A 12,110-nucleotide genomic window follows, 5' to 3' on the forward strand; every position below is an offset into this window, starting at 1 on the left:
ATTGTGTAATAGTCACCAACTGGTTTAAAGACTTACTATATACTACCACTATATTGTCTATATGGTTACGAGGTGTTAACATGTATTGTTGCACCGTCGCATTGTACCTGCGAATAGCACACACGAATCCCTTAAAGTAAGCCTTACTGTCGGAACCGTGAGCGAAAAACCAACTTCGCCATAGGTACTCGTCCAAGTACGATGGAAGGTGGGGACGGTGCATGCCGCGCATCGCTTTGGAAAAGCGCTTGATGCGAATTTCCCATGCACCTTCAATGGATTGTGTATGACCACCGTTGACGGGGTTCACAAAGTTTTCCGTGTGGTTCACCCACTCGTGACTGTAGCCTTGGTCGGCTAGTAACGGGTTGTTGGCCAGAGTATGCTGCTCGTTTGAAGCACGTACGACCCGAGCTTGTCCGAACTACAATGCGGTTATAACATAGACCATGTAGCCTATATAGTCTATATAGACCTGACGATATACACCATGTGCACACATGTACTGTACTTTCTTACATAATGTGGGAGCCCGGAGAAACATGTTTCTTAATCAAACGCGACAAGGTTGGCTTCGTCCTGTCAGCACCAGTTATGACACCAAACCACTTCCCTGTGGCTCTATCGACACCACCGAAAACCCAGTGCCCGGGATAGTGCCTGCCAAGGTTGTACTTGCTCATTTTCTTCATGGACGTTTCATCGATTTCCACTGTAACGCCTGGCCCTCCAACCTACCACATATCGATATAGGACTATATAGCACGATATATGCATGTATCGGCATATATAGACGTATATAGGACTATATAGACATGTATAGGACTATATAGTACAAGTCTTACCATCATGGGTGTACGCAGCATCTCCATCGAACACAACTCGCGGCAGTAGTTGTACCAGTCGACTCCAGTTTCCATTGGCATTTCTTCTTCAGCGACGACAGCGGACACAGATCACCATGAGGCCCACGCAAATAGCATGCGAACGATCTTGTCCATAGGTAGTTTGGAGCGTTGGAACCACGAACCTGTTCGAACACCAATCTCGACGTTCCCGAGACCATCATAGGCACGGCGTCGACATCGCCAACGCTTCTTCGCCGCATCATACGTCATTGCACAGGGGCAATTAGGACATCAGGCAACACATGTGCATTCGTCGCCAGTGGCCTTCAGGTCAGAGTGCCACGAGAAGTCCGCGACGTCCGACATGTCGTACAGCTCGACTTCGGCACGGACGGCATCGGCAGGCACCTGGTCGAGGGGCGGACCGTGTGCGTCGTTTTCAGCCATTTGAAATGTGAGGTGTGATGGTCAGACAAAAATTATCCGGATGATTTAATGTGTACATGTACTATAGTATACCTTAGTGAAGTACTGAATTTTGTATATAGTCTATATAGTATGTACTGTGCATTGGTTGTGTAGGTAATGTAGTCTATATAGTGCATATAGTGTCAATTTAGTGTTGAATATAGTCTACATAGTGACTATACCGTGCACATATAGTCTATATAATACATATATAATACATATATAGTGTATATAATACATATATAGTGTATATAATACATATATAGTCTATATAATACATATATAGTCTATATATAGAGTACAGTGTATGTGTAGACTATATCGTCACGATATAGCCTATGTATGCACGAAATAGTCGTGATATAGACTATATCGTGGCTATATAGCCTATTTGGACAATGTTATCTATGCCTTTACTATACAAATAATAACATAATCTCAACGCATAAAACTCAACACAAAAGTGCAGTTTCCTACTTCTTAGCTCTCTTGGCTACTCGGCGGTTGCGCGCGGTTGGACGAGACGGTTCAACTAGGTTGGATTCTTCTACTTCAGAAAGTCCGGGTGATTCGTGCAAAAGGGCGCGAATCAGATCAGTGCAGTCCATACCTTGGTGACGCACTAAACGAATAAGAACGAGTAGTACGGCCTTTCCACCAGACTTACTCCGTTCTACTAGGTTCACTAGTTCGATATCCGACTCTATGGACACTTCAGGTTCAGTGGGCGTCGAGGCTGGCGCTGTTGCTGTGACCACAAGAGGAGGCGCCGGGATCATCGAGCCGTATAGAGTGCGGCCCTTGCGAGGCCACTCCAACTTGTGCACGGCTTGCACATGGACTTTGAATCCTTCGTTGGAGTGAGGATACGATTTGTCGCACTCAATTTCGTTGTCAACGCGGCAGAGCCACTTGCGAAGGTAGTTCTCTCGCTGCGACGACATTCTGGAAATGAAGTTCCAGTGAATTCGTGGAGGTGCGAAAAAAATCCGGTAAACCATTACTTTATCCGGATTTTCTGGTGGTCACAAATGCTTATAGTGCTCGTCCTACACTAAAAAGACTTGCTCGCACACTAATTTCTTCGACACGCCACAAAACTCGTTTAACTTGAATCTATATATGGTATATAGTCCTGCGGGGGGTAAAACCGATAAGAGCCCCCTGCGGAACCGCATCAACGCTCAGAGCGTCAAGTGCTTCGGCGAGCCAATTGTGTCGGAGCAGTTAGTGGGTGCTCTGTTCCTATCGCTCCTCCCCCAGCAGTACTTTAGGTCCTCGGTTAAGTTCACCAAGGATTCATTTACTATGAACAAAGTGTTTCAGTTGGTGGTGAACACGTTTGGGTCCAAAAGTAAGTTGGACATTTTTCGATGTCAACCGGATTTGGAAAATCCCTAAACAAGTCCGAATTTCAGGTTGGCCAAATTCTGGCTAATGAGCGCAAGCGAAAACCGGATGGCGGCCAGAATGAATGTTTCTACTGTAACGGCAAGTACAACGAAGGTGCCAAGGTGCACATGAAGAAGGACTGCCCAAAGCGCAAGGAAGATTTTGCGAAGGGGTGCCATTGTTTGGAAAGCTAAATCTATACGAGGTATCAACTTTAGCTGGTACAAACACTTCAGCTCTACCAGTTAGGCTCACTCCGCATCCAGAATCTAAGACCCAATGATTCTTAGTAACCACACTACTCTCATGTAATAGATGAAACGAGGTTAGTCTTACCGCATACTACAACTGCATGGTGAGGTCATCCAGGCTAGCAGCCGCCTCCTCCATGTCCGTGGCAGTGCGTTCGCCCTGTAGCTGTAGCAATTGCAGGGTCGTACTACATCAGGCACATGAGTACCAAGGAACGCCAAGTTGTGTATCAAAGCGTCAAGGCACAAACATATAAAGGAGATACTCTAACACTAAGCAAAATGGAATTATACTGAAGGAATAGCATGTGAGGCTCGGTCACGTTGGTCGAGCTATGCTTGTTCGACTTCTCAGCAGTGGACAAGTGAAATGTGTGCCAATGATTGAGGCCAAAGTACTCAACGAAGTGGCATTCTACTGCAAGGTGTGTGTGTAAATGAACAGCAATAGAATGTCCTATAGGAACTTACAAGGGTCGAGGGACGACGATGTCCACAGCACTCTGCATTCTGACACGGATGGTCCCATGAAAGTGAAGGGGCAATGTGGTCCTCCAGCTGGGATAAAGTACTACGTAAATCTGATTTGTGATAAATCATCATGGAAGTGGTGTTTTCCTATTTGCAAGAAAAGTGATGCTGTAAATAAGATCAAGGAATGTGTGCGTCAAATCGACAAAGGTAGATACTCTGTACGAGTACTGCGAACTGATGGAGGCAAAGAGTTCGTCAACAAGACCCTGGAGGACTTCTGTCGTATCCAGGGAGTTCGATTTGAGAAGTCCAATCCGTACTCCCCTGAAGAGAACGGATCAGCGGAACGTGAGCACCAAACTAACAGTGCCCGACTTCATCGAACCCTCTTTTCAGCATAGATCGAGCAAATGAAGTCCAATTTATATGGGGTTTTGTATGCTGCATAGAGAAATTCAATACGATATATACTGTACAATTCAATACCTTTAAAAGACAATTGTCTTTGAGTTATACTACATTTAGTTGAATATGCATTTATAGAGGTATTCCCAGGCTTGATCTTTGTGACCCTTTGTGAATTTATTCACCACAGCCAGCGATAATAATAGACAACGTCGGTTAACAATCATGATAATGCCATATAACATGGATCCAGCCGTCAAAGCATGCTTCGACTTCGTCAAGAATGCACGCCATCGTACGTTGACTCGTGAAGAGCGACTTGACATTGTCCGCCTCCATGCCTACTTTAAAAGTGACGGGCAAAAAGAGGTGGCCAAGAAAGTTGCACAAGCCCTTGGCCGTAGCCTTGATGTCGTAAAAGATGTCATGCGTGAGTATACACACTTTGGCACTGTCACTGCTGCCGTGCCAGCCGGGAATAGATCCAACCACAAGAACAGAATACCACACACAGCGGAAGTAATCCAGCTCGTTCAAGAGTTCGTACGCGACAGACGGGCGACGAGAACACGTACCACTGCTGTCGACGTAATGGGTTTCCTTGTGGAACACGAGATCATCCAAGTTGACCTCAACAACAAGACGCAAGAGGAGTCTGCCATACGCACCGTTCAGCGCTTCCTCAGCAAGCAAGGATACAAACGCGGGAGTCGAAAGGGTTCGTCCACGTACCACCTCTCCAAGAAGAACGCCATCGCACGTGTCGTATATGTCCAACTTATGCACCCAACGAACTCGCCGGCATCAACACAGGCTGTGGTGTACACCGATGAGTCGTACATCCACCATCACTACAAGTGCCACAACGACAGCTTGTATGACCCGAACGACAGCCTCGACAAGGCACCAAAGGAGAAACACAAGGGCCGACGTTACTGCTTTATCGCAGCAATCTTGGATGCTCCAACCGTCGATTGCCAACTGATGGGGCTCGACATTTTTACAGGCGGCAAGTCGACAGCCAAAGAACCAAAGGACTACCATGGTATGTTCAATCATGAATATTACGTCACCTGGTTCGGCAAACTGCTCAACGAGTTGGACGCGCTCCACGTGGTCAACGCATGGATTGTCATGGACAATGCAAAATACCACAAGGGCCTCCCTTCTGACACACCGTCAAGTCGAATGCGCAAGCAGCGGTTGCAAGATGAATGCAAGCGGTTCGGAATTGCGTTTGAGCAAGGCGACTTCAAGAGTGTGCTGTGGCAAAAGTTGTCGGCCTACATTCACGTACACGTCAAGCCTGTCGTGGTGTCCATGGCTGAAGCACGAGGTCACAAAGTGGTTTACACACCACCGCATCATTCCGATTTACAGCCAATTGAACTGGTATGGGCAATCGTCAAAGGCCAAGCTGGACGAAGGTATCAGGATATTTCAAAGTTCCACGAGGTCAAAGCGCGAATTCAGCAAGCATTTGCCGATTTGACACCGTACAAGATTAAGGGGTGTATCAAAGTTGCTCAAGGTAAACTGGAGCAGCTGCACAAGCACCTCCTCCAAGTGGACGCCTTGAGCTCGGACGAAGAATCCTCAGCTGCTGACAGTGATGACGAAAGTGAAAATGACAACGAGGATTAGTTTCACTACTTGTCCTGTAAATTCATATTACCGATTACATCTAATAATTGGTTGTGATATCAAAAATTGAAGGTCAACTTTTACTGTGAAATTGTATGCCTCTCGCAGTAAATAAAATATTCCTTGGTTGGTTCGATGAAGTCGGGCACTGTAAGTTTGGTAAAGTTCGATGTGCCCTAAATGATACACAAATGTCAGCAATGTGGTGGCCAGAAGCCCTAATGTATGGCAACTACATCCAAAATAGGTCACCTAGTGCGAGGTACCCATACGAAATAGTGTATGGGAAAACTCCGGATCTAAGCTGGATGCAAGTTTGGGGCTGTGTATGCTACGCTCATGTCGCACATGACATCCGACACGACAAAAAGCTCTCAGCACGTCGAATCAAATGCAAATTCTTAGGAATCGCTGATGACTACAAAGGATATCGGCTTCTAAATGTACACATGAATCAGTTCTTCATTGCTCCGGATGTCCAATTCGATCGCGAATATGGTGAGAAGGTCGTGAGGAATGCATTCGATTCGAATGAGTCCGACCTTACCAGTAAAGAAAGTAAGCAAGTTTCAACTCTCGAATTGAATTCAGGTGAAACTGAAACACCTGCTACAACGAGTACAATGTCAGTGGGAGATATCGAAGCAGAGTGTAATTCTGACAATCCGGATTGCCAAGAGGTTGAACTGTTGACACCTCGACCGAAGAGAACACAGAGGATTCCAGTTCATTTGAAGGACTATAAGTGTTACCAAGTCCACATGCACAAGATTAAGGGTGAAGGTCATGACCTACTCGGAGTCAACATGGTCATCGTAGTGCCTCGGTCACTCAAGGCAGCTCTACTCACACCTCAACAAGAAACTGGATGGGAGCAGTGACCTCAGAATATGGTTCATTGATGGTTAATGCTACCTGGGATTTAGTTAGTTTGCCTCAAGGAAAAACTACATTACCATGTCATTGGGTGTTTGTGTAAAGTACACATTCATCGGTGAAATTGAAAGATATAAGGTGACTTGTTGCCAACGGCCAGTTTCAACAGTATGGACTAGATTACGATGTGGTATATGCTCCTGTGGCTCGGTTTGAGTCGTTAAGGCTAGTACTTGCGGTTGCAACGGTCTTAGATTGCGAAGTTCATCAAATGGATGTGCATACAGCGTTCCTAAATTGGAAACTGGACACTGAGGTTTTTATGCACCAACCTCCTGGATTTCAAAAGAGAGGACTGAAAGGTGAGCATTTGGTGTGCAAACTACTGAAGAGCATATATGGCTTAAAACAAGCACCAAAGATTTGGTATGCTGTCCTCCATGAGTTCCTTACTACAATTGGCTTTTCACGATGTGACAAAGAGTATTGCATCTATGTGAAAAGAGTGGGAGGATTGAATGAGTTGATAAATGACACGTGCACGATTGATGATTGGATAACAATCGTCGTGTATGTCGATGATTTGACCATAGTGTCACCAAAATCAGAAGAAATCAACATTTTCAAAATTGACTGTGAATTGAGAAATCGGTTCTAAATGAAAGACTTGGGCGACATCCATTATATCCTCAAAACGGAGATTCAAAGAAACAGAAGTGCCCAGACCATGACAATAAGCCAACAGAAGTACATCAAGGACTTATTGGTGAAATTTGGCCAAGAAAATGCAAAAGAAGTATCAACTCCTCAGTTAGTGGGAGTCGAGTTAGAACCTGAAACAAAGTTGTCGAAAGAGCAAATTGACAAGCAGCCGTTTGACTATAGAGGCATAGGCGGATCACTGCAGTACCTGGTTCGAGGTACCCGTCCAGATATCGGTAACGCCGTTCGAGAACTAAGTAAGTTTCTCTCGTGTTACAATGAGACTCATTATTATGCTGCACTGAGAGTGCTGAAATACTTGAAGGGAACATCTAAACATGGACTATATCTTGACGGGAAGTGCAATGATATATTTTATGACGTGTACACTGATGCATCCTTTGCGAGCCAAATAAAGGATCGGAAAAGTATTACTGGATATTTGATCCGAATGGCTGGAATATGCATATCATGGGCAAGCTGCAAACAAGTGTGTGTGTCGTTATCAACTGTTCAAGCAGAGTTGATAGCCTTAAGTGAAGGAGTGAAGGAGTGAAAGAGTGTGAATGGATCTTCATGCTGCTAAAAGAAATGGGATTTCACGTGAAAAGACCGATCACTATCTGGACAGATAGCCAGGCAGCTATCGATATTGTGAAAAATCCATCAAATCACAAAGCTACGAAACACATTGAAATTCGTCACCTTTTTACACGTGACTTATCAGAAAAGGGAAAAATTTCAAGTTGAGGTTCTGCCCAACCAAAGAAATGGTTGCAGATATCCTGACCAAGGCGCTGGCGCCCACATAGTTTGAAATAATTCGATTCCTCATGGGAGTTCGAGACCTTGGTGTGGCCTGGAACAATGAAGGGGAAAATGTGTTGTTTCAGTGGAGTTAGCCGCGTCATGACAGATCAAGTGGGAGTGATGAATATCAGTGTTAATTCAACCTTATCCGTAAATTATTCCGGATGAATCCCATACAAAGTTTCATATTGACTTACAAGGAAAGACATCAGTAGTGACGCTTGCATTAGGCCACGAATGAGCGGCCAGCATCGTCTGTAGATGTATCTTGAGTGATCTGCATGACATAGGCCTATATTATTCAGGGATTGGCTGCTCTCCGTTTGACAGTCGTCAGTGTCACGTGATGTCATAGCTAGCGATAGTTCATTAAGTTGGTGCGATGAAGCAGAGGCTTGTGTTCACTTTGGAATTGCCCTTTAACTGAGCACCTTAATATCAACCAATTTCAACCCCACCACTGTGTTGCCCGCGTTCATCTTAAGACTATTATAATAGAGAGCCGTTTTGTACTTACCCAACGAAATATCAACCCGAGACTCCGAGTCTCGGGTTGGGAATGACGACCCTGAACGAAACCAACCCTGGATGCAATTAATCGTGCAATTTAATTACCATATATACAAGTAATAATATTATTGCAAATCATAATGTATTTTACGTGGTGCAGCACAAGTCGCCGGTGTTCCACGCCAAACGCACTTACCGATGGATCGTGCCATCAATGAGACTCGACGCTTGCCAAACCAGTCGTTTTGCAAATCACATCTACACAGGAGCTAATGCCTAATGCCATCTATCTACCCGTGCGGTTCGCGCCATAGAGGACATGTAGCTGGTTCATTGTTACTAGCTCGTCGACCGAGGATACGACCGTGAGCTGATAGCAGCGAAGCAGCGGCGGCATGCGATGGTCGTATATTGTAGAATAATGGGTCACCTCCGACCTCACTTGTTATTTGTATGAGATTAATTCAGCGAATCACATAATTCTATTCCTGTTCTAGCCAATCATGTCACTCTTAGTTTAATTTCCAACCAATAATAGTGCTAGGGTTAGGGTGGAATAATAGCGCTAGGGTTAGGGTAGGGTTAGGTGGTCATTCAGAATGGTCATCTATGAATAATTGGCCCGGACTTTGTGGCCATTATGGGTTATGCCTTTACAAACATCATGTTAAACTGGTAATGGTGAAATAATTCAACAGAGTCAGACCCACCGTTACAGTACTGCCATACATACTACTGTACTGCTCCTTTAGGCAGGTGGAGGAACAGTCCTACTAATCTACGAAGTCGGTACCTGGACACGGTATGCGTAGCCTCTCGTCAATGAAGAGATTGCTTTGCAGCCATGATGTACTTGCAGTATTTGTTTGACATACAATAGCTTTAGCCCTTGCCTTTATCTTGAATTAAGTATACCCCTGTTTTGTTCGTAGATGACCGCTATCGGTCGGACCTTTCATGTTATGGTGCCTCAAATTGGCGCTACAACGTATCATGACAGAACTATACCACGTATTATCTGCATCGAATCATTTCGCTTATCAAAACTGCACTTCACTTCGTTGCCGTGGGAGGACTTCCCTGGACACGAGAAAATACCACAGTCATAATTCGAATAAATCGAGGGATAATAAGCCGTTCAGGGCTGAATAGTTGTCCAGGGTTTTTCCCCGACCTGGGCCTTAAAGATTCATCGGAATTCATCCTACTGTTTGTATGGTCGACCAGAACCATACATTTTTACGTAAAACTCCATCAATATTTGCAGCTATTTGATCATTTCTCCTACCAAGGCCCTTGCTGCCGCTCTCAAGGACTCACTATCACTTCCAGATGAAGGACTTCGGTCCTGTTCGAGATATTCTCGGCTGGGAAAACGTCCGTGATCGTTCCAAACGTATTCTGTGATCTATCCTTCCATTGTTGGAAGTGTTATGTACTTAGCGATGGGATCTCGCCCAGACTTGGCATATGCCTTACAAAACATATGGCAGTTTCTGCGCAACCCGGGTTTTGCCCATTGGTCGAGTTTTGGTGCGCGAATTTACTGAATTTTCGGTTTTTAGACCCCTCTTTTTTGATCGAGTTTGTGGTTCTTGCCCTTTGCATGCAAGAATGTATATACGTTCGACAACTCGCTGCCGAGCTACATCATACTAGTGATCAACCGATTTCGGTTCACAAGGACAATGAGTATGCTATCAGCATCGCCCAAAATGTTGAGCATCATGGGCGCTCCAAGCACATTGATATATGCGCGCTTTATGTTTGTTCGCAATCTCGTTGAGAATAAGGAGTTTAATCTCCATTATTGCCCTACCAAAGAACAACTTGAGGACATTTTTACGAAGGCGCACCCGGAACATGCGTTTCTCATGTTCTACCTCGCTCTGCGACTCTACGCCCTTAGTGATTACATTTGTGGTCGCGTAATGTAGTGACCATTGCATATGGCATCGCACTCACTATATTTATGCCTTTTTGGCTGTTATTGATATTTATCATGCATTGTTTGCACCTGCTTTCTAAGCAAACACTTCTAATTCTCCACCTTCATCCTCCTCTCGACCTGTGGCGATTTGTGCATTCTACGTCTGCTCGTGCCGTTTTGAAGTCGGCGGTCCCGTCTGGCCCGCGGCGCTGCTCAAGGATCGGCCGTACGAGTGGCGTAGTGGTTTGTGCAAGTGACTGCACTTGCAATTCATGGATTTTACCCCTACTCTCTATGTCCTTTTTGTATGTTTGCTTCTGGCAATGCTACTTGGATCTTTACCCGCTACTATTAGCCACGCTATCTTATGTTTCGTTGCATCTATGCACTTTCTGGTCTTTACCACGCTCTTTGAGCACCCTTGCATGTGTGCATCCCCTTGTCCTTTTCTCTGCTCTATGAGTAACCATGCATTTATGTGCTGAACACTACTTTATGCGTGCTCCTGTCCTACCTCCTTCGCCTCTGTTCTCAGGGTGGCCTGTAGTGACATGCCTTTTGGCCTTTGCGAATTTTTCGCTAAGTCCTATTTGCCTTTGGCATTGCCTTCTCAATGCCCAGTGGGGTGGCTGTCAAGAAGAGGCACTTTGGCCGTTCTTGCTTTGGCCTTTTTCGCAGAGGTTCGGTCACTTACGAATAATATCAGGTACTCCGGAATTATCCGGTGTTCTATTTCTGTAGAAGCCGGACTGTTTCTGCCCAATCATAGGTCAGCTAAGCAGTCCGTTAATCATCACTTTTGCTTTTGTTCTCGACCACACAAGGGTTCCTCGTCGTCGTCCCTCCTACTTGCTCGTCCCCCTTGACAATTTCTTTGAGGAAACATGCGGACAAAATATTAACGTAAACAATCAATTTAAGACGCATTTGAGGAAGGCGGCTGGGGAGAACTTCCAAAGCTCCCCGCTCATACAACAAACTTGCCCGGAGATTGTAGCTGAATTAATGGGGAACAACCTCATATCAATTATATTGGGTTTCGGTGTATTTCCATTGACTAAATCAATAAAAACCAAGCAAGTTTGATCTAATTTTAACAATCTATTTAGGACGCATATTGTTATCTTGAATAACGTATACCTCTTTACATATAAATTGTGTGGTTAGGTTATTTCGCGTCGTTTCATTGGATCAAGGAAATTTCGCGTCTTTTCATTGGCTCATGCACATTTTATCTTAAATTGATTGAAGCTCTTAAATTGATTGTTTACGTTCGCTAAGGTTAATTGACATGTGAGTTTTTGGATTAACGTTATCATTATTAACAGGCGACGGCCGATAACGCTACTATTAATATTAATAGACCAGGGGCGGTGTGTAATCTTCGGTTTTTACTCAACCCTTCATAGTACTTACTTACTATAATAGTACTACGTAGTACTATAGTATTTATTACTTCGTAATACCTCGAGCTTCCACCGATCTTCTTCGAAGTTCGGTCGGTCCCCGTCTCCCTTGTTATCCGGATTCCGCAGGGGAGGGACGGATAATTTCTTGCGGAAATAATCTCGGGAAGCCGGGTGTCCTTTGAGTTATGGTGCACGTCATCTATAAACTACCAACTTTTCACAAAATTTTCTGACTTCTATTTCATATTCATTACTCAAAATTGCAGCAAATTGAGACGTATAATCGACAGATCTCAATGTGGTGAAGAAATTCTACGTCTCAGATTCAAATTTTGTGATGAATTGGTCCAGAAATAGATATTTAACCTAGCGGTATTTTACATGGGCGCTA

General features: G+C 44.6%; 2 protein-coding genes across 2 annotated transcripts; both read right to left on the reverse strand.

Moving 5' to 3' along the window:
• Positions 1-75: 75 nt before the first annotated feature.
• Positions 76-1,295, reverse strand: H257_10796 (hypothetical protein; the record flags this gene model as incomplete). The annotated part of the gene is made up of 5 exons (XM_009837457.1): positions 76-107; positions 175-424; positions 846-931; positions 1,031-1,097; positions 1,149-1,295. 5 exons carry the CDS (start codon positions 1,293-1,295, stop codon positions 76-78), a joined length of 582 nt encoding a protein of 193 aa, XP_009835759.1.
• Positions 1,296-1,789: 494 nt separating this feature from the next.
• H257_10797 (hypothetical protein) lies at positions 1,790-2,260 on the reverse strand (the record flags this gene model as incomplete). Its single annotated transcript, XM_009837458.1, has 2 exons — positions 1,790-1,863; positions 1,984-2,260. 2 exons carry the CDS (start codon positions 2,258-2,260, stop codon positions 1,790-1,792), a joined length of 351 nt encoding a protein of 116 aa, XP_009835760.1.
• Between the last annotated feature and the right edge of the window lie 9,850 nt (positions 2,261-12,110).

The sequence above is a fragment of the Aphanomyces astaci genome (assembly GCF_000520075.1).
Source record: "Aphanomyces astaci strain APO3 unplaced genomic scaffold supercont1.30, whole genome shotgun sequence".
Lineage (NCBI taxonomy): Eukaryota > Oomycota > Saprolegniomycetes > Saprolegniales > Verrucalvaceae > Aphanomyces > Aphanomyces astaci.